General features: G+C 35.6%; 1 protein-coding gene across 1 annotated transcript; it reads left to right on the plus strand.

Moving 5' to 3' along the window:
* Window positions 1-1,550: 1,550 nt before the first annotated feature.
* Window positions 1,551-22,668, plus strand: LOC135849288 (uncharacterized). The gene is made up of 6 exons (XM_065369657.1): window positions 1,551-1,747; window positions 8,303-9,198; window positions 21,320-21,509; window positions 21,954-22,204; window positions 22,298-22,385; window positions 22,474-22,668. Exons 2-6 carry the CDS (start codon window positions 8,312-8,314, stop codon window positions 22,561-22,563), a joined length of 1,506 nt encoding a protein of 501 aa, XP_065225729.1. The 5' UTR covers window positions 1,551-1,747; window positions 8,303-8,311; the 3' UTR covers window positions 22,564-22,668.
* Window positions 22,669-24,253: the final 1,585 nt, after the last annotated feature.

Below are 24,253 nucleotides of genomic sequence, written 5' to 3' on the forward strand. Positions count from 1 at the left end.
CAAACGGAAAAAACGAAATGAAATGAGAAAAAAAGAGAAAATTAAGAACGAGAGAAAAATACGAAAAAATAAGAAAATTGGAACAAAAATGAAAGATGAAAAAATAACAGAAACATGCTCAGATAACGAATGTGAGAAAAAACTCCACCGAGGGGGTGCAAATGAAAAATGATTGCAATTTTCGAGCTCATCGCAAAATTGTATACTATTTCGATTGGTCATGTCTAAGTTTTAAAATGTATGTTCTAACATAGCCTTGAAATGAAAAATTTTGAAGCAAAAATATTCCCAAATAACGAATATAAGATTCATTCTGATTGCGTAGACATAAATCCTCACCATCAACGCGAAATGTGCAAAATGTGTTCAATATCATAGTTGGATTCAGTTTGGGGGGCAAAACGCCATCATGCGGGGGTGGAAATGAAAAATGTCTGCGATTTTAGAGTTCAGCGCGAAATTCTATACCATTTTGATAGGTCGCATCGATATTATCGGATAGATAATGCATTGTTGAATTCTGGTGGGGAGGGGGGGGTAGCTGACAAACCCATTAGTGCGCATAAAATCGTGTTGTGCTGGTATTTTTTCACCGTTTTTGCGCAGTTCGGCTTCAAATGTCCCCGCTTAACACACGTCCAAGAAACCGTTGGTTCCAGGCCATACTCTGGTCATAAGAGCCGTTTTATCGTCGAAATTGGCCAAAAATGCATTAAAATCGCATTCAAAGTTCCATAATATGCAGTTGTGCACGGTGTCACGGAAAAAATCACATATTTGGTATCGGGAGAAGTCCCCCAACACAACCCCGTCGAGTTTTTGTGGTTCCGACCATGTCCCCAAAATCACCTTTTTGAGGGTCCACCCCCCATTTGTGCAAGAGAAAAATTTCAAGTCTGATTTGAAAATTTTAGTGCTGGTTAGAACATTTTCCTTGTAAGGAGAACGTAAGTATAAGCAATACTCGTACTTAATATTAAATATTCGATGACGGATGACAGATAGTAGGTATCCTTGAAATTGAACTTCATAAATCCAAACTTTGCTTATCTACAGTTCAATAAACTTCACGCATGTTATAGATTTTATCACATAGAAAACCTAAGACATGTCAAAAGCAATGCGCGTTACTAATTGATTATAAGTAGGTAGGTACCTATCAAATATCTTTCAATCTTCTGCGTATTTTCTTTTAATCCAATACAAAAAATCTAATTATAGTTCACATATTGTTACCTATATTTTCTCATAAATTGAGGTACCTAATTGATACCTAGACCTACTATAAGGTTATTAAAAGAGTCAGATCGAAAAACCAAGTTCATATTTGAACTCAGCATTCCCAAGAACCGAGCAAACTGGGCATTTATTTACGAGTAGATCGTAAACAGTCCTTAAATTCATCAATTCGGTACCTAATACTTTCTTTTTGAAGTAGTTTTCAGCGCACTTCGTTATCACCATAAAACCATATGTAGCAATTACCAAGAAATTTAATGTCAACATGATGTGTTCAAGTGGTGTTGGCAATTCAGTCGAGTATTTTGTAGGTTTCCAAAAAAAAATTACGTAGGTTAGTTATAGGTGTGTTATTATCAACATTAGTAACTCTTTCATGGCTTAAAAACTGACGTGTAGGTATACGAGCAGTTATTGGCAATTTGGTGTTGGTTTCAAGCGTACCTATCTATACAAATCTTTAACATGAAATAAAACTTTAATTTACTCTGATAAAATCAATCAACAGGTAAGAAAACAGTGTTTTGTACATTTTAGTCTCAGAATATTTATTATATTTTTAAATCCAATATTAATGCAAACCATCAACCCTCAGCCTCAATGGCTACCTATATTCTTCTTCGTTTTTGAAACCTGTTTTTAAGTACGATCCCGTTACGAGATTATTTATCTACTGGAATTCCAAGTCTACGTTTAAGTAGGTACCTATCTGCAAATACTTAGATCTACCTGCAAGAATCAAAATCACAGATGATAATAAATGGTTCAAAATAAAGGAAAGTGTATTTTTACAATAGAAACTTTTCCTTGTTAAAAATAAACTGTTGTACTTACTGGAGGTACTCGCATCGCAAGTGTAGCAACAACGTAATTCCAGTGGCTAAATAAATAATTGCGTTGACCTAGAAATAGTTTGCTTAGTAGCGCAGTTATAATTAAATCGAACAATGTGTCTCAAGGTTGAATCGCGAAGCTCTTTTTAAACGAATGGAATTTCAGTCAATTTAACAGACGTAGACTTCCAGAATTCAACTCACATTTTTATAATGATAAAAATTAAAAAGTGAATTATCCAAAATTAAGTTGGAGTATAAATTTAAACTAATGAGGAAAAGTGTAGCGATGATGAGAAGAGTGAGATGATGTTCAAATTTTGGCCACGTTTGCTCGGCTGGTTATTTAAAAATGATCTAATAAGCTGACAAAAAAAGAGTCAGAAGTGATAATCGTCAATCAAAAAAAAAAAAAAATGCCTGTGCACTGTGCTTACAAGGGAACAATTTGAACTAGTACTCTCCAATTTGAATGAAACCAAGGTATGTAGATCAAGAGAGCACGCCTTAAAAACTTCGTAACCAAAATTTCCGGTCCAAAAATTTATTATTGGATTTTTTGCGAATTTTTGAACATTTTTAAAAATTAAAAAAAAAAGTTGTAAGGATGATATTTTATGAAATATAATTTTTTTTGAGCGAATAGTGGAGTGGCAACTGAAAAAAAATGGCATTTGATGAAAAAAGCGTGAATTTTGATATGATGCATTTTAGGGCCAAAATGAAGTTTTTAAGACCGGGAGCCATTCGGGCTCCCCCCTCCTTCGAGGTGGTGGACGCAACAATTTTGAAATAATTCCTATCGATCGAGTTATGGTCAGAAATCAATTATTATGGTGCCCGCTATTTGGTATTGATCAGCACTTTCTATTTTCACCATTGAAGCCATCGTCCCCCCTCTCCCCTTGGCGTGGGGCTCAGCCCCCTAAATTGTGGATCTGGAAGACGTTGAGATTCGGAAATGTAATTTTGTGAAAATATCCTTCAAAAAGTGTACAAATAATTTTGGTTGTTCATTTTTTGGTTTCCTCCCCTCCTCTGCCCCCTGTGGCACCTCAAAACTTGAAAAACGCGCAAAATTGCCGCTTTAAATACGTGGAAATGGCGAGTTAAATGCCAATTCTTCTAGGCACTGATGAGAAACATTTTTTGAAAGCAGTAAATAACGCAAAAAATCATGAATCCCCCTTTTACGCGCCCCCATCAACCCCTAATTGCAAAAACTACCCTACTGGTAAAAATTCCACCAGAATTGAAATATTGAGCCGGTTACGGTTCAATATTGATTGATGTGTTTCTCTAAACGTGTCGGAGTCGTCGCATACCTCCCACTCATTCAAGGGGGCAGACCCCTAAAATGTGGAGGCAATGAAAACTCCACCTATGGAACTGAAATTCGGTAAATGTGTACTTCTCTGGTCATGGAAATATATTTAATGGTCCATTTCATCGATTACATTCCTCCCCCGCTCCCTCCCCTCCCCCTTTATCTACCATTATACAAAATTTCATCAAAAAGTAGCCCCTCCAGCTTTGTAGCGCGCTCCATAGGAAGGTAACAGAAGTCGTTTTACACTCAATGGATAGAGAATTTCATCAGCTCTCCAACGGTATGTTTGTAATCATTGTGTGATGAAAACAAGCAAATCTGTGTCCAATAAAGTGAATGAAGGTTGGGCGCTCGGTTCAGACGAAAGCAATGATAAAGGGGGAGGGGAGGGAGCGGGGGAGGAATGTAATCGATGAAATGGACCATTAAATATATTTCCATGACCAGAGAAGTACACATTTACCGAATTTCAGTTCCATAGGTGGAGTTTTCATTGCCTCCACATTTTAGGGGTCTGCCCCCTTGAATGAGTGGGAGGTATGCGACGACTCCGACACGTTTAGAGAAACACATCAATCAATATTGAACCGTAACCGGCTCAATATTTCAATTCTGGTGGAATTTTTACCAGTAGGGTAGTTTTTGCAATTAGGGGTTGATGGGGGCGCGTAAAAGGGGGATTCATGATTTTTTGCGTTATTTACTGCTTTCAAAAAATGTTTCTCATCAGTGCCTAGAAGAATTGGCATTTAACTCGCCATTTCCACGTATTTAAAGCGGCAATTTTGCGCGTTTTTCAAGTTTTGAGGTGCCACAGGGGGCAGAGGAGGGGAGGAAACCAAAAAATGAACAACCAAAATTATTTGTACACTTTTTGAAGGATATTTTCACAAAATTACATTTCCGAATCTCAACGTCTTCCAGATCCACAATTTAGGGGGCTGAGCCCCACGCCAAGGGGAGAGGGGGGACGATGGCTTCAATGGTGAAAATAGAAAGTGCTGATCAATACCAAATAGCGGGCACCATAATAATTGATTTCTGACCATAACTCGATCGATAGGAATTATTTCAAAATTGTAGGGTCCACCCCCTCGAAGGAGGGGGGAGCCCGAATGGCTCCCGGTCTTAAAAACTTCATTTTGGCCCTAAAATGCATCATACCAAAATTCACGCTTCTTTCATCAAATGCCATTTTCTCCAGTATTTCAGCTGTTTGCCACTCCACTAGAAGTAAACCATGTGTGAATAGTTCCTTCAATCACTTCTGGTAAAATTTGCTTTAAAGACTAATTTTCTTGTTTTTTTTTCATTTTTGGGTAAATACGATATATTTTTTTAAAAAAAGTAGAAACATAAATACCTACCTAAATAAAAATGGCCAATTTTAGGTTCTTAAAAATCAGCCAAAAATTCGTTGAACAGAATTTTACCATTTCTAGTCATTCTGGAACCTCCAGTGCGATTTCCGATTCCTCCAGAGTTTTAAAACTTATCCAGAAAGCATGGAAATTGATAATTTCTGTCGCTGAAAATCGAGTTGTGGCTCATTTTCAACTTGTTTGAAGCGTTTATCCACATTTGAACCGATTTCCAAGCGGACACCTTGTAGAAGCTTTTTGGCCAGCATTCTCCGGTCAAATATTATAAAACTTTTTTGGTAAAAAAAAACACTGACAGCACTGTTCACTTTGCAATTGAACCCCAGGTTAATAAACTTGTTAAATAGGTCCGGAATGAATAACTATTAAAGCTGCTCAAATCACTTTTCATGTACTTTGGGAGAAATTTGAATTTTTTTGAAATAAAGCTGCTCAGTGCTCAAATCACTTTTCGTGTACTTTTGGAGAAATTTGAATTTTTTTTAAAAATCGAAAATCGCATTGTAGGCTCTGGAATGACTCGAGATGGTGAAATTTGGATTTGGGAGGTTGGTCATAATCAAGACAAGGCTATTATTCGTACAGATTTCAAACACTTCCCCATGAACTGACAAGGGAACCTCTTGAGGTATCACACTCCGATTTGAACGGGGCCGCGATTTTTGGAAAGAGCATAGTCTAAAACCCCCAAAACTAAATTTTCAGCGGCCCAAGTTCATTTTTCAATTTTTGGCGAATTTTTGAAAATCCAAAATTGACTGTTTTTGGCGATTTATGTTTTTTAAAAAAAAGTACGTACTTGATCAATAAAAATGGTCAAAATAAGTCCCAAAAGTAATATTAATTACCCAAATTCAAATTTCACCATTTCCAACCATTCTGGAGCCTCCATCGCGATTTTTCAATTTCTCCAGAATTTTGAATTTGCTCCAGAAGGCGTGAGTATGAAGTTGGGCAGCTAAAAATCGAGTTGTATATTACACTCGACCTGTTTAACGAGTTTATCCACATTTGAGCCGATTTTGAGAGTGACACCTCAAAAGTGGCTTTTTGACCAGCTTTTTTCAAAATTAATAAATCCAAAAAATCATGATTTTCCTGTTTATGTGGAAATTTTCAAAATTCACGCGAATCGCTGTATTTTGTCCAAAACTAACCCCCCCAATCCAAATTTCACAGTTTCCAGCCATTCTGGAGCCTCCAGCGCGATTTTTAAATTTCTCCAGAATTTTGAATTTCCTTCAGAAGGCGTAAATACCTACATATGCAGTTGGGCAGCTAAAAATCGAGTTGTGTATTATAACTCGACCTGTTTAACGAGTTTATCTACATTTGAGCCAATTTTGGGAGTGACACCTCAAGAGTGGTTTTTTGACCAGCTTTTTTCAAAATTACTTTTTTTAAAAAATCCAAAAAATCAAAAGTTCGTTTGTAAGGAAATTTTTGAAGTACTTTTTTAAAAAAAAGCATAAATCGCCAAAAACAGTCAATTTTGAATTTTCAAAAATTCGCCAAAAATTGAAAAATGAACTTGGGCAGCTGAATAAGTAAATTTATCAAAAAGGTCGAGAATAAGTCACAGATCCATATTCAGCTACCCAAATTGATTTGATTTCCACACCTTCTAAAAAAACATTAAAAATTCTGGGGAAATGAAAATCGCGCTGGAGGCTCCAGAATGGCTCAAAGTAACGAAATTCGGATTTGGGAGGTTTTGGGAGGTTGGTTTCAGACAAAACACAGTCATTCGTGCAAATTTCAAAAATTTTCCCTATGAATTGTAAATTTTTGATTTTTAAAATTTTTTTCTTAATGGTCAAAAAACTCATACTCGTGATGTCCGCCTGGAAATCGTACCAAATGGAGTTATATTCATTAAATAAGTCGATAATAAGCCTTAACATTATTTTTAGCTGTTCAACTTGATTATCACGCCATCCAGAGAAATTAAATATCGCGCTGGAGCCTCCAGAATGGTCAAGAAATAGTAAAATTTGATCCAGGGAAGCTGAAAAGGGGTTTCATAACTCATTTCCATCTATTTTTTTTTCAGTTCCTATATCAGTATGTATTTTCAAATAAAGTATATCTAAGTTGCTGAAACTGGTCAATTTTGAATTTTCAAAAATTCACCAAAAATCAAAAAATCAATTTGGGCAGCTATAATTTTGAGTATTGGGGTTTCAAGCTCTTTCCAAGAATCGTGGTCTTGATCAAATTACAGATGGTCGTTTTCGAAAGATTACTTTGGGAGATTAACAAAAAAAGTTTTTTAAAAAAAAAAAAAAGCAAAATAGACTTTCTCTTAAAAATAAAGAAATTATTCAGCAATTATTTTGAAAAAAAAAACATTTTTTATTCAGAAAAGTATTCTCCAAAATTTCCAAAAGTTGAACTTCTATCAATTTTGAAGATAAATTTTTGTGTTGAGTACATATTTCTCAAAACAATGGAAAAAATAGTTTTTTGTGAAATTCCCTCTCTTTAGAAATAATTAAAGAAGCTATGAACAATAATTCGTCTATTTTTGAGACATCAGTAGAAATAAATTTTTCCATAACGACTTCAATTTCAGAGATAGAATATTTTGTAAAAGAACCTTTTTTTCTCTTGAATATGTAGTTTTGCCAGAAACCATGGTCAAAAAATGAAATTTTCCAAAATTTTTATACTTTTGACAGTCTTGACCCTTCAATTTTTGGATTGGTCTCGTGTCAGAAAAATCAAATTTGCTTTCCAAGTACAATACACAGACCCGACCAAAGCTTCGTTCAGTGGCAAAAAGAAGTAGAAAAAAACATTGAAAATAATTTGCAAAAATACAGTTTTTTTAATTCCTCTGGTAAGAACCTACAAAAAAAAAGATTTCAAAAATTGAAAAAAATTCCAGTCATTCATTTCTTTGATTTATCGATCTGATTTATACTAATTCCGAAATTTTTCATCAATGAGCACCTATACTACAAGTTGAAAAAATTCAACTTTAATAAATTTGGCGAAAAAAATTCCGCAAAATAAAAACAATGTGTGTAATATGTAAGTATATATTGTATACCTCCTAGAAAAGGTACCTATCCGTAGATTGAGAACAATGCTTTGTGGATAGGGATACTGACCCAGAGTACACGTCATTTCCTCTTTCTTACCTCTTCTACCTGCTATGATGTTCCTAACGGCTCGCTCGATGATGCTCCAGTACATGACGCGAACGAAACCAGTTCTGTGCTGGTGTCTCAGGTCTCTAAACTTCCAACAGTATACCTTGAACCCTATCATAATATAATTTTGACGTGTTCTATTTACCTATGTTTTTATTTTTCGAACGCGTTTCTGATTTGTCTCTATCTCTCTCTCTGAAAAAAAAATAATGTAAATTTTTACTCAACTACTAACGCCTTTAGTGTGACGTGTGACTCACAATGTGACAAAGAAGTGTTAAAATATAGTTTTTTTAAAATTAAATTGTGATATTAGTTTACGTTTTTTTTTTTTTTCATTATAAATTTTTCATATTTTAGAAAAAAAAAATGTACAAATCAACCAAGTTATTCGTCTTGTTTCTATTCGTATCGCCAATTCGGTTCTCGTTCCAACAATCGAATCCTCACTCTGAAAACGAAGTCGATCACGAAGAAGAAAAAAATGTATTCTTGGACGCAGCCCAGGACATGCTCGGCAACCTAATGGAAAAAAATCCGGACATGAGTAAAAACGCAGCAATGGCAGCTCTCAGTGGAATTTTCCAATCAGTAAAGGGCGGTCAAGCAATCGGCGATTTGTTATCAGGTATGAATGCACCCGGAGGCAAAAACATAGCCAGCGATATCCTCGGTGGTATAGCTGGTATGTTGGAGAAAAATCCTCAAGGATTTGATCCAAAAATGCTAGGCCAAGTAGCCCAAGTATTCTCTTCGCTGGCCGAAAGCAAAAACGAAATACCAGGACAGCAAAGCAGCCCTGATTGGGGATCAATTTTAGGCTTAGCTGGTAACCTGATCTCATCTATGTCGAGTGATAAGAATTCAGAAAGTGGTGGATTAGAAGGGTTATTGAACTTGTTACCAATGTTGACCGGTAATGTACCCAGTGGACACGTGCATTTCGCTGATAACGAGCTGGAAGATCAATCCGAGCATGATAAGTATGAAAAAGGATCGTATACGCCACCTTTTATGAATATTTTTTACGAATATTGGGAGCATTTCAAACAATCGGAGTTTGGTGAAGCTGTGTGGAAGAAGAGTGGTCTAGAAGCTATATTCGAGCTGTTTGTTGATAAAGATGGGTATTTCCAAGTAGATAGGATTTTCGAGTCGATGGAGAACGCTTCGTTTAGACGTAAATGGATCAAGAGTCTTTCGAGTTTTGTTGGAGAATGGATAAGGCATTTGTCTGATCCGAGTACTCAAGCTAGGTGAGTTATTTCATCATCTTTGATAAAAAAAAATTAGCCATAATCGTGATAATTTATTTGAGTGTACCTACCTACGAGTAATGTTACAATCTAGGTACTTTTAGCCTTTACCCAAGTTATAATGGCTCAAAATTTATAAATCTCATTTTTTAATAGAATTCCGGTTCATATTCGTCATTTATTTACCTATAAATTATATGACGAAATTTTACCAGGAACTTAAATCATCCATCACTTCGTAAGTGTTCCACAAATTCAAGCTAGACTGATTTCTTATTTAGTAATTCAAATATTTCCATGAATAAATTTTATCGAGCACTCGAATAATATATTAAAAAAATTCAAGTCAATGTTTTCTTCTAAAATTTACCAATTAGGTACCCATTTCAAGAACATTCGTTCCCTAGACTATTTTACGTACTTTAAATGAATTTCTACATATTACGTGTAAGGGCTGCTGTCAATGAGTCCAATAGAATGACTAATTATATTTGCAATACCTAAGAAATCAAGTTAACTCGTCATCGTCCTCATCTTCAGACATCCGCAAAGTTGATCCGGTGAAATAACCACATGATGTTATCATAGGTACCTACTCGTAAAATGTGAACGAAAAAAATATTTCACCGTTACCAAAATCGAGGTCACTGAACGTATGGAAATCCACTCCCACGTTATGTATCAGCAATACACGTTCTATTCTATGACTTGTAATTGAGATTATAAATATTACGATGTCTGATGCCATCTCGGGTTATTTTGATTGAAAAACTGAAATGGAATATCATTTATCAATTATCACTCCGTCAATAAAGGAAACATCTCGAGATATTGTCTTCGAATTTAAATAGGATCGCACAATTTTTATTGGAAAGGGCATGGTTATGGTCTAAAGCCTCCACGTTCAAAATTTCAGCTGCTCGGAAATGTTTTTCGATTTTTGGAAAATTTTTTAAAATTCAAAATTTATCATTTTTGTTGGCAAAATTGGAATCGTAACCGTAACGAACTATGTTCGGTAACTTTTAAGTTTTTATTTTTTATTAAAAATGAATTTCAGTTTCGCGATATATATATTGTTGGTTACGTATAAAATGGTTTTTTGTTCTTTTCGTAAAATCGCGTAAACTGTTGGCTGTTAAATTATCGTTGTTTTTTCGTTGTTTTCGTTAGTTACTAAGTTAGTTCGCGTTAATATTATTCTTGTCGTCGTAAAGTAAAGTCATCGAGCTTTTTGCTCAGTCTCATTTGTCTGGTTTATTGATCGTTAAGGTCAATGACCGTAAATAATAAATATTTATTTATTTTGTTGAAAGTTTGTTTTCGATTTGTCGAATGTTAGGCAAGTTTAATATTGTTGTGAGTCAGATTTATCGATTGAGTATCGATTTATCGTTCAATTTTTGGCAATTTGTGTTCTTAAAAAAAAAAAAAAAAAAAAAAATACATAGGTATTATTTTACGAAGTAAAAATGATGAAAGAAGTCCTGAAGTTGAAATCCCAATTTCAACATTTCCAGTCATTTTGGAGCTAGTAGCAGGATTTTAAATTTCTCCAGAAAGGAGGGAAATAAATTATTTGGGAAACTAAAAATCGAGTTATGACTCAGTATTGATCTGTATTTAAGGTGGATATCTCTCCAAATAAGGGAATAACCTTTCGAAACTCCTGGATTTATATTAAACAAACTACATGGATCGAAAAAGAAGGCCCAAAAACCCCCTAAATCAAAATTTCAGCAGCTTGAGTTCGTTTTTGGATTTTTAGTAAATTTTTGAATGCTCGAAAAATTCAAAACAGCCATTTCAAGTCCGATTTTAAGACTATTTCATGGGTAAACATGCATTTTTTTGAATAAATTGGACCAATAGGCACGAATAATTCCTTCAATTAAATTCTCAGACATCTGCAACTACTTGTTTTGGAGTATTTTGAAGCCTCAATTCATTTTACAATCTTTTCCAGAAATTTCAAATCGTTCTGAATGGACCAAAAAAGTTCAAAAGTAAATTTTTAATCATTATAACAGAAAAAGTGAAGAAATCGTATTTTTAAAGAAAGTGTTTTAGCAAAAATTTTAGTCGAACCTCGGAAAAATTGGGGGGAAAGCTGAATTTCACATTATTTGTTCAGATTGATCTCTAAAACAACCCATCATAAGTTGCACCCCGCAACTTGCCGGCTACCCCCGCAAGAAGTCATTAACCTTTGCCAATACAGGTTTTTCGGTTGTATTGGCGAAATGAAGGGTCCGAGAGGGAAAATGTTCGAACAAAAATTGTTCTACGCTAAATTTCCTATCAGCATGACCAGTTCCGCTTTTCCCGAAATGGCGATTTAACCCTTACTGAGAAGGGGGGGGGGGGTAAAGTTGTCAATTTTATGAAAATTGTTTTAAAAAATGAAAATCGAGACTCGAAAATATTTTGACCATAAATTCTATTTTCGACCTGCTAAATCGATTAGAAACTGTTTCAAACCATTTTCAGCAGTTCTGGAGCCTCCAGCACATTTTTGAAACTTGAAATTTCTACAAAATTTCATCAAAAGCAGCCGGAAAGCTAAAATTTATTCTGTAAACCAATTTCAATACGCTAGGGAGTTGACTGCAACTAGATTTCAAGTCGTGTTCGAGCCTCCAGCGACTTTTTGGAAATTACTGGAGCCTCCAGCAGATATTTCAATGCTCGAAATTTCCATAAAAATTTACCAAACAGAGTTGGAAATCCGAAAGCAGATTTTTAGAAACTTATGTTTTTCAAAAAATTCCACAAAACTTATCCGAATCAACTTTCGGCTTTCCAACTCCATTTGATAAAATTTTGTAGAAATTGCAAGTTTCAAAAATTTACTGGAGGCTCTACTAATTTTCAGAAACTCGCTGAAGGCTACAAAACGACTTGAAATATACTTGCAGTTGACTTCATGGCATTTTAAAATTAGTTTAAAGAATGAACTTTGGCTTAGCAATACACGTTCTATTCTATGACTTGTAATTGAGATTATAAATATTACGATGTCTGATGCCATCTCGGGTTATTTTGATTGAAAAACTGAAATGGAATATCATTTATCAATTATCACTCCGTCAATAAAGGAAACATCTCGAGATATTGTCTTCGAATTTAAATAGGATCGCACAATTTTTATTGGAAAGGGCATGGTTATGGTCTAAAGCCTCCACGTTCAAAATTTCAGCTGCTCGGAAATGTTTTTCGATTTTTGGAAAATTTTTTAAAATTCAAAATTTATCATTTTTGTTGGCAAAATTGGAATCGTAACCGTAACGAACTATGTTCGGTAACTTTTAAGTTTTTATTTTTTATTAAAAATGAATTTCAGTTTCGCGATATATATATTGTTGGTTACGTATAAAATGGTTTTTTGTTCTTTTCGTAAAATCGCGTAAACTGTTGGCTGTTAAATTATCGTTGTTTTTTCGTTGTTTTCGTTAGTTACTAAGTTAGTTCGCGTTAATATTATTCTTGTCGTCGTAAAGTAAAGTCATCGAGCTTTTTGCTCAGTCTCATTTGTCTGGTTTATTGATCGTTAAGGTCAATGACCGTAAATAATAAATATTTATTTATTTTGTTGAAAGTTTGTTTTCGATTTGTCGAATGTTAGGCAAGTTTAATATTGTTGTGAGTCAGATTTATCGATTGAGTATCGATTTATCGTTCATGGTAGCGTGAGCGTAGTTGGTGAAACGCTCTGTAGTTCGACGACGTATTTGGTATCCTGTGTGGATTCGTTCGTCAAAGTATCCGGCTTGTGTAGCTGTTTGTTTTTGGTTCGTGGTGTTCGACGAAGTAAATGTCGACAGTCCTGTCCTATTTGCAGTCAGGAAAATCGGTCAACGTAGACGACGACGACAGTAGTGTAGATAAGCGTAAATCGAGCGCCGAGTTTCGTGGTTTTTCTGAAAAGGAAAAACCTGAACAAAGTATACCGAAGTCGAAAGGTAAAAGTAAAGTAACGTTACAGCACGTATCTGAGTCATCCGGCGATTCGGAAGCTGGTCCAAGTTCAGCAGGTTTTGGTGATTCGACATCCGACGATCCGACGATCCCTGTTGATCCCGTTCCTCCTCCGTCTAATCCGTCATCCGGTCCTCCACCTCCTCCACCTCCTGGTCCATCCGACGACGAGTCCGAAGGTAGTGAAAGTAGCGACGACGAGTCCGACGACGTAGCTGTAGAATCCGATTCGAGTAGTTCGTCTGGTAGTATGTTCGGTGCCGGTGATAATCGTGTAATGGAGTCGATGGTCTTTCGCGGTACGGGCTTCGTGTCCTGGAAAAGAAAAATCAAAGTTATTTTGGCAGCCAAAGGACTTCAGACCGCGATTCTTGAAGTAAATACGTTATCGCCGCGTAAAAAAGCGAAAGCTTTAGAAATTTTAATTAGGCACGTAGCTGAGAACGTTTTCCGGTTGGTCAAGGAGACAGAGGATCCGTACGTATTCTGGACGGAGCTCAACTCCTTGTACCAGGCGGAAAACCAAGCAGCAATTATCGACTGTCGAACTCGTATTTCGAAGATTGTCATCGATATGTACAAAGGTCCGAAAGAGTTCTTGGAGGCATTTTATACGTTAATCAACGATATGGAGAGTTTGGACGTGAAGTTGACTCCATCAGAGATCTATACGTATCTGATCAATGCGTTAGGCAATTCGCCGAAGTATGAATCAGTGCGTATGACTGCTCGAGGACTGGTTCACGTCACAGCTGGAGACCCAAATCCAAAGTTAATTTCATCGTTGCTTTTGAGTTTGGAAGATGCCTCAAAGAACTCCTCGACTTCGAAGAGTTCGACAAGTACCGGTTCAGCGATGGCCGCATCTGATCAATCCGGTAATAAAAATAATCGTAATCGTAATCGTAATAAGTCGCGTAATCGTAGTTCGAACTCGTCCGGTAATTCGTCGAACGGTAACGGTGATCGTAGTAGTAATAATGGCTTCGTACAAGCCAAAGATCGTACCTGCTATAAGTGTCATAAACGGGGCCACATGGCCAAGTCTTGTCGATCCGCCGGAGGGAATTATAGAAACGATACCAACCCTCGGGGAAGTATCGTTTGCTATCGATGCAATCTAACCGGGCATATAGGTCGTAATTGTCCGCAGAACGGTGATTCGTCGCGTAATAACGGTGGTAACGGTTCGTCGAGTGGTACGTCGGGTACGTCTGGTACTGCAGGTTCGTCCGGTTCGTCAGGTCCTCGTCCGTCTATCGCGTTAGGTCTTTTTCCGTCGACATCTGGAAAAAAAGAAAATTTCTCGTTAGATGAAGGTCGTAGTCGTAATATCGTAGATGAATTCGTTAAAAATAGTGTCGGTCATAGTAGTTTCGGTGACAGTGTTGCGATTTCTAATTTCGGAAATTCGCGTAACGTAAATATCGGGTCGAACTATTTTTTAGGTGACTCGACTGCTTTAAATCTCGGTGAAGAAAATGCGTATGTCGAGACAAACGACGACGACGGCGTCGATTTTATCACGTTTGTCGTCGACAGTGGTGTGACTTCGCATTTTCTAAAACATCGAGGAGTCTTACACGATGAGAGGAAAATAAATGAGAGTTTACAATCCGCTCATTGTGAGGTCTCTTTAATTAAAGAAGGAGTAGGCCGATTGAGAGTTCTAGCCGATGACGGAAACGTCTATTGGTTGAACGAGGTATATTACGTACCTAGTCTTTCTTTTAGTCTTCTGTCCGTGTCGAAAATTGTAGCGAATGGTTATCGTTTCTTCTTTGATGAAGATCCTCGTTTGGTCGATCCTGCGGGAAATTTAGTGTCAAAATTAGTACTTAATGATAATGGATTGTATACGATTCAATTTATGATAAATATACCTCCTATGTTGTACTCATGTTCCAATTATTCATCTGCGTTGGTTTCTAGTGATGTTAGCGACTCGAAAAATGTAGGTAATGGTTCGACGACGATAGGTAATACTTCTAGTAGTGTAAACTCGAATGTTTCAAGTGTAGGTATAGGAAATACCAGTACGTGCAGTGACAGTGATGTAAATCTGAAAAATAAAAAGAAAGTAAATAGGTTAAAAGGTGAAGGTGACATCTGGCATCGTAGGTTGGCTCATACGAGCAAAACGGTACTAGATAAGATTCCTGAGTTACGTGGATGTGATTGCCCACCTTTCAATCAGTGTCAAATTTGCTGTAAAGCAAAACAAAAGAAACATACCTACGATTCAAGTAGGTATAGGTATCCAAATCCGCTCGATCTCGTTCATATTGACGTAATGGGTCCTATTACAGAAGGACTAGAAGGCGAGCGATATTTGATTGGCTTCGTAGATGACTGTACGAGATGGGGAGTAACGTTTGGAATGAGAAGTAAAGCCGAAGTAGGTACCTACCTAAAAAAATTTGTAAATATTAGTGAAACGTTATGGAGTACGAAAGTGAAGCGTATCAGGTGCGATAACGCTAGTGAATTTATCGGAGGTACCTTTAAAGAGTTTGTCGACGAAAAAGGCATATCTATGCAGAACAGTGAGCCGTATGAGAAGCAGCATAATGGCACCGTCGAGTGTTTTTTCCGAACCATCCAAGAAAAAATGCGAGCTCTGTTATACGAAGGCGGTTTAACGAATAAATTCTGGCTTTACGCTGCATACACGGCGAACTACGTGTACAATCGTTTACCGCATTCTGCCTTGAACGATCTGTCACCGTACGAGCTGTGGAATCGCCGAAAGCCGGATTTATCGAGAGTGAGATTGTTTGGAAGCGTTGCACGAGTTCTGGTACCGCCTGAAAAGAGAAAGAAAACTGATGAGAAGTCGATCGATATGGTTCTACTTGGTTTTACAGAGACAGGTTATGTATTGTACGATGTTTTACGAAATAAATTTACGAATTCGAGTTGCGTAGAAGTAGACGAAACGCGTAAGATACACGATGTTATTAACGATCATTTGTTAAAAACATCGGTATCAGTGAGTGTAAGCGATGTGAATATCGTACCTACGGTTACACCAGTAAGTAACGTTGATTCAGCTCCTGGTTGCTCCAATTGGATAAACCCAGATGAGCTGACTGAAGCCGAACGTAGCGGTGATAATTTAGTAGATCGTAGTTTAATCGATACATCATCTTCGGATGAACGTAGCGTCGATTTTGCTTGCTTTGCACTCGCTGGGGTCGATGACCTTACGTATGAAGAAGCGTTAAACGGTCCTGAGTCGAAATTTTGGCGTGTAGCGATAGATGAAGAGTTAAAGGCGATGGAGATCAAAGACGTTTGGTATTCAGCATCTGAAAAAAGCGTAAATAAAGAGAATTATTCGAAAGTAGATAGTAAGTGGGTTCTAAAGAAAAAAATCAACTCGAATGGTGGGGTGAAATTTAAGGCTAGATTGGTGTTGCGTGGTTTCAAAGACAACCATTTTTATGAGTTGGATGAAATATACGCTCCAACACCTAATCAACCGATAATACGCTCGATGCTCAATCTAGCTATGGTCAACAAGTGGCAGTTGAGACAGCTAGATGTGAGTACTGCATTTCTCAATGGAGATATAAACCGAGGTATTATGTTCAACCCACCGAAAGGGACTAACGAAGAAAAAGGTGTCGTATATATTCTCAAACGTTCGTTATATGGGTTAAAAACGAGTCCCAAGTCGTGGAACGCAAAATTGAATGAGTATTTACTTTCGCTCGGTTTCGTAAGGAGCAAAGTTGATCCGTGTGTCTACTTCGATGCCAAAAATCCTCTACGTTGTGTGTTTGTCATTTACGTAGACGATTTTCTAATTACAGGTTGCGATGATCGTCTAATTGAGTGGTTGGTCAAGCGATTGAATGAGCGTTTTGGAATCAGAGACCTGGAACAATGCAAGAAGTTCATCGGAATGGAAATTAATCGTAGTAAAGAAAAGTTAGAAATACATCAAAATTCATATATCGAGCAGTTAGTTAATGATTACGGTTTATCTAATTCGAATAGTATCTCAACTCCAATCGAACCGGGCTTGAAGATTACCAATCTCAAGCTCGATAAAAGTTATGAAACCAAAGTGCGTGGTCTCTTAGGAAGTTTAAGTTACATAGCAAGGGGAACACGTCCCGATATCGCTTTTGCTGTAAACTTTCTAAGCAGATACCAGCACTTGGCAAACAAGGAGCTATTCGAATATAGTAAGCGTATTCTCAGGTATTTACGTAGTACGTTGAACGTGAGACTTACCTACGTAATACCTGAAGTCGTTGATAAATACTCTGTTAGAGTATACGTAGATTCGGACTTCGCTGGTGATTGTTTGGACAGAAAATCAACGTCTGGAATTTTTGTATTGCACTATGGCAACGTAATTGACTGGGTAGTCAAGAAACAAAATTGTGTAAGTCTTTCGTCGTGTGAAGCTGAATACGTTGCGTTAAGTACGTCTGGAAAGGAAGTCTTGGCTTGGCGAAATCTGTTTGTCGAATTAGAAGTTCGTATTGACACCGTACCGGTGTATTGCGATTCTAATGCAGCGATTGCCGTTGCGAATACGGTCGAATCGAAACGTACCAGACATATAGATGTCTGTTATCATCATATACGCGATTTAGTCACAAAACAGATCATTTACTTGCAAAAGATATCTTCGGCGGATCAACTTGCCGATATTTTAACCAAAGCCACGACACGTACCGTTTTCGATAGACTCTGTGAGTCATTGTTTAATGCTTAAATTAAGTTTTCGAGTTGTTTTTTATGTAATTTTAATATAATTTAACTGAAATTTTGCTGTAAAAATATTTTGTTTCAAAGTGTTTACTAACACCGGTATTGATAAGAAGCAACAAGTTTTACGTTTATTTAAGTGGTACGCGTGTTAGGGAAAATATTTTTATGGTGGGGTGTTGGCAAAATTGGAATCGTAACCGTAACGAACTATGTTCGGTAACTTTTAAGTTTTTATTTTTTATTAAAAATGAATTTCAGTTTCGCGATATATATATTGTTGGTTACGTATAAAATGGTTTTTTGTTCTTTTCGTAAAATCGCGTAAACTGTTGGCTGTTAAATTATCGTTGTTTTTTCGTTGTTTTCGTTAGTTACTAAGTTAGTTCGCGTTAATATTATTCTTGTCGTCGTAAAGTAAAGTCATCGAGCTTTTTGCTCAGTCTCATTTGTCTGGTTTATTGATCGTTAAGGTCAATGACCGTAAATAATAAATATTTATTTATTTTGTTGAAAGTTTGTTTTCGATTTGTCGAATGTTAGGCAAGTTTAATATTGTTGTGAGTCAGATTTATCGATTGAGTATCGATTTATCGTTCAATTTTTGGCAATTTGTGTTCTTAAAAAAAAAAAAAAAAAAAAAAATACATAGGTATTATTTTACGAAGTAAAAATGATGAAAGAAGTCCTGAAGTTGAAATCCCAATTTCAACATTTCCAGTCATTTTGGAGCTAGTAGCAGGATTTTAAATTTCTCCAGAAAGGAGGGAAATAAATTATTTGGGAAACTAAAAATCGAGTTATGACTCAGTATTGATCTGTATTTAAGGTGGATATCTCTCCAAATAAGGGAATAACCTTTCGAAACTCCTGGATTTATATTAAACAAACTACATGGATCGAAAAAGAAGGCCCAAAAACCCCCTAAATCAAAATTTCAGCAGCTTGAGTTCGATTTGGATTTTTAGTAAATTTTTGAATGCTCGAAAAATTCAAAACAGCCATTTCAAGTCCGATTTTAAGACTATTTCATGGGTAAACATGCATTTTTTTGAATAAATTGGACCAATAGGCACGAATAATTCCTTCAATTAAATTCTCAGACATCTGCAACTACTTGTTTTGGAGTATTTTGAAGCCTCAATTCATTTTACAATCTTTTCCAGAAATTTCAAATCGTTCTGAATGGACCAAAAAAGTTCAAAAGTAAATTTTTAATCATTATAACAGAAAAAGTGAAGAAATCGTATTTTTAAAGAAAGTGTTTTAGCAAAAATTTTAGTCGAACCTCGGAAAAATTGGGGGGAAAGCTGAATTTCACATTATTTGTTCAGATTGATCTCTAAAACAACCCATCATAAGTTGCACCCCGCAACTTGCCGGCTACCCCCGCAAGAAGTCATTAACCTTTGCCAATACAGGTTTTTCGGTTGTATTGGCGAAATGAAGGGTCCGAGAGGGAAAATGTTCGAACAAAAATTGTTCTACGCTAAATTTCCTATCAGCATGACCAGTTCCGCTTTTCCCGAAATGGCGATTTAACCCTTACTGAGAAGGGGGGGGGGGTAAAGTTGTCAATTTTATGAAAATTGTTTTAAAAAATGAAAATCGAGACTCGAAAATATTTTGACCATAAATTCTATTTTCGACCTGCTAAATCGATTAGAAACTGTTTCAAACCATTTTCAGCAGTTCTGGAGCCTCCAGCACATTTTTGAAACTTGAAATTTCTACAAAATTTCATCAAAAGCAGCCGGAAAGCTAAAATTTATTCTGTAAACCAATTTCAATACGCTAGGGAGTTGACTGCAACTAGATTTCAAGTCGTGTTCGAGCCTCCAGCGACTTTTTGGAAATTACTGGAGCCTCCAGCAGATATTTCAATGCTCGAAATTTCCATAAAAATTTACCAAACAGAGTTGGAAATCCGAAAGCAGATTTTTAGAAACTTATGTTTTTCAAAAAATTCCACAAAACTTATCCGAATCAACTTTCGGCTTTCCAACTCCATTTGATAAAATTTTGTAGAAATTGCAAGTTTCAAAAATTTACTGGAGGTTCTACTAATTTTCAGAAACTCGCTGAAGGCTACAAAACGACTTGAAATATACTTGCAGTTGACTTCATGGCATTTTAAAATTAGTTTAAAGAATGAACTTTGGCTTTTCAACTCCATTTGATGAAATTTTGTAGAAATTTCAAGTTTCAAAAATGTGCTAGAGGCTCCAGAACTGTTCAAAACGACTTGAAATCGTTTCCAATCGATTCGGCAGGTCGAAAATAGGGTATATCCCGAATTTCAGCTTTATAGCTCCATTTGGTAAAATTTTTGAACTGGTCTTGCTCATAGGAAATTTGACGTAGAATAATTTTAGCTCAATTGTTTTTTTTCCTCCGACCCTTCATTTCGCCGATATAGCCGAAAAACGTAGATTGACAAAGGTTAATGACCTCTTGCCCCTCTGGAGAAATTTGAAACCTCTGGAGATTGAAAAATCGCTGGAGACTCCAGAATGCTCCAAAACGAATAGTTATTGCTAATAATGCTTGGGAGTCGAATTGAAGGAATCAATCACATTAGTTCATTTTGATTAAAAAATTCGTTTTTCAAGAAAAAAAATTCCCCAAAAATCAAAAAATATACTTCAGAACTTGAAAGTTTTGTTTGAGCTGGTTTAAATATGTGTAGATTTTCTCGTAATGTAAAATAGATTTTTTGAATTTTTAAAATTTTCAAAAATTGCCCGAAGTCCAAGAATAAAATGTATGACGTGAAATTTTGGTCGCGGTGGTTTTAAGATGCTCTTTTTGATGCAGCTTTTGGTCTAGTTCAATCTATGGAGTGTCAGTTCAAAAGGTCTTCTCATACGAGTAAGGCGAAAAAATTTCAAGAAATCAAAAGTTTCTTATTCGGAGGAAAATTTTTGAAATTTTTTAGAAATGATATAAAACCTGCCTAAAACCAACTCCCTGAATCCATGTTTGACCATTATTAGCGATTCTGGAACCTTCGGCGTGTTTTTCGACTGCTTTAGAATTATGAAAATTCCTTCAAGAAAGTGTGGGAAAAAATTTGGGCATAAAGATCGAGTTGTGAAATAGCCTCGACCTACAACTACCATTTCAATTTCACACACATTTGAACTGATTTACAGACAGACACTTCGAGTGATATTTTTTTTACCAGTATAAATTTATTCAGGAAGGAAAAAATTCAAATAGAAAGTTTTCCGTTCTTTGGAAAATTTTTAAAATTTGCATGATTGACTGGATCACGGATGTAGCCTACCCACTCAATTTTCTAGATTTATAATGCCATTTTGATACAATTAGGTAATAATATGTAGTACTAGTGCTAATGGAATGCAATCACAAAATGGAAGTTAAAACATTGCCAATTTTTCCATTTCCTCAGATACATCGGCAACATCAAGTTTCTTGGAAACAGCTTTCTAAGATCTCAAGGGTACTCAGATTCGGTATACTTTGATCCAACCAAACCAACTGATTCAGCAATATCGATAATTGATGCCATAACAAGGAAACAATTTGGTTTGAAAATAGATTCGGGCAAATACATCAGACCGGCTGTGATATATTTGAAGGTAACCATTATTACTTACAGTACATTAGAGTAGATTACAAATAAAAAAAGTGGTAGGATTGCGACCAAATTCAGAGGAGACCTTCAGTGACTCAGAAAAAATGCAATCTACGGAGGTGCCCTTGGAGGGGAGATATGGGTTCTCAAAGAGAAAACATTTTCGTGAAAAAATTGTGTTTTTGTACTCTAGGGGCAACCCAGCTTGTTTCAGGAAAAATGACCCCGTTCCAAAAGACAGTATTATGAGAACTATTTTCCAAAAATTATTCATCTTTGAGGAGTGAGGACCCACACCTCCCCCTCCACAGAGCTAAAAAATTTCTGAGTGATTTTCAACTTGAATGAAAGCCTTCACTGAATTTAAGTTAAACTCCTCCAAACATTTTTTTTACCTATTTCTGAGCAATCACTATTATATTCACTAATGATTAATTATTTTTCTCAGGAAGTATTCAAAATAGGCGAAGGAAAGAATTTACTCAGCATGAGCCAACTGAGCTCCAAAGACATTAGTGATAGACTTGGAGACGTATTAAACGGTGAATTAATAGAACCAGTTCTCAGAGTATGGCGAGCGTATAAATTTTCCATTCTAAATCCTCAATGTGATAAACAACTATTATGCTATTTAAATAAGAAAGATAACAGTTCACCTGCTCAAATAGGCCTCAAGCCAGGAGTAATGAAACTATCTAGGTAAATTATTCATTTTTATTCCTCTATAAAATATCTAGAACTCAAGGAGTGTCATAAATTGTTCATTTTCATAAAATTGTGTTTTTTTTTTAGCTTATCCGCTGCATGGTATTTATCAGGCAGGACAGGAACGCCATTCTGGAAATTATATAATGCTGTGACTGAAGATATCGTATGTGAAGTAAGTGTATTAAAATTTACCATTGTGTTAGGATAAAATCTGGACTGAATTAATACGAGTACTTATAATTTTATACATTTGTCTTTAGGCACATTACCCGGCTGATTGTCATAACTTCTACACAGCAGACCATGCATTTACAACTGAAAGTAATAATCTTCATGGAGAGGAATTGTGAGATTTCTTTATAGGAATCAAAAACCCTTTCAACTTTACCAATTAATTTTAAGCATTTTACTACGTGTGTGTGATTTTATTATTGAAATTGAAGTTTTTAATTTTATTTATTTATTTATTTTTTCAAAAACGTCCATAGGTATAGTCACAAATTTTACATAATCCTTTACACCATTTGACCATTAGAAGATTTTTGTACAAAAAAATAAGTGTCTTGGTACTGTAAGCGTGGGTAACTTGGAACACTGAGATATTCAAACTTGAATTATTTTAAAACCAATCGGTGGAAAAATTTTTTTTTTGGCTCAAAAGTTGGGACCCCTCCTTCTCTTTGATATTTAGTAAATATCCAGTGCCCCAAAAATTTTTTTACCCCCTTTTTTTAAAAAAAATAGGTGTTCCAAGTTTTTTTCAAAAAATAAATACTTGGAACACTCAAAAAAATTGGCCATTTTCCCCCTGTTAGATGGCTTTGGCAAGCACCTGGAACCCTTGAAATTGAAGAAAAACATCAACAAATAATATTCCCCAACACCCCAACTCATACCAACGCTTCGTTCACTCACAATGACAAAAAAACGCGAAAATCTTGTTTTTTTCAATAAAAAAAAAATTATAGAAACACAATTTTTTCAAATTGACATAACTCGCTCAAATATTAAGATAATTTAAAAAATAAAAAACCTATCATGTTGCAAATTAAATTTCCTACAAGATGGTTTTTTCATTTTTCAAATTATCTCAAAATTGAGAATTATAAAAAATATTGGAACAGATAAAAAACTTGGAACAAAACTGATTTTTTTTTTTAAATGGCTGTCACTTTGAAACTATTACAGGTACAGATTTTAATTCAACGCCATTGAGTAGCTCTTAACACATACTGTAATTATTTTGAAAAATTATTTCACTCGCCTTTATCCGAACAGCTGGGTAAAAGAAGTTTCAACACTATTGAATTTTGACGATTTTCAAAGCATGTTTTCTTCATTTTTTAATAAGACCAAGATATAAAAAATAATAAGGTATGATTGCTGCATAAAATCGACGCCAATCATACGAAAAATATGAGACCACGTAGAGCACGCTAGCCAACATACATCCAGTGTGACCACTACTAGACCATAAAAAGTCACAAGTGTTCCAAGTTACACCCCCGTTTCAAGTTACCCACGCTTACAGTACTCAATTATAAGATCTATGGTTGTTTTTCAAAAAAAAAAAAAAAAAAAAAGTAGCTTTGCTTTTGAATTTGAATCTTTTAATTTGAATAATGCTGAGAATTTATAGACATTTTTTCCAAGTTCTTAAAATAAGCCAAGCAAAATACTGCGAAATCAGTTTGAAATTGATGCACATTTTTTTCATATTTTTTATAAAGTAAGGCATAGTATTATGACATCAACAATTGGCTTTCATGCAATTATTTTTTTAAAAGTCAGGTACCTCAGTATAGAAATGTCAGAAATTGATCATTTCTTCCGGAGCTTTTATTTGAAAATTATTCATTCTAGATTTTTTTGGGAAAAATCAATTGAGATTCCTTATCAATGAGATTTAATTTTCAAGTTTAAAGCAAAAAAAAAACATATCCATGACTTGAAACTATCTTTGCAGAGGAGACTTCACCTCCATTCAAAAAAAAAATTCAACTTTGTGGATCTCTATCATCTATGTAGGTGGTGAGCATT

Source organism: Planococcus citri, chromosome 1 (genome assembly GCF_950023065.1).
Source record: "Planococcus citri chromosome 1, ihPlaCitr1.1, whole genome shotgun sequence".
Classification (NCBI taxonomy): domain Eukaryota; kingdom Metazoa; phylum Arthropoda; class Insecta; order Hemiptera; family Pseudococcidae; genus Planococcus; species Planococcus citri.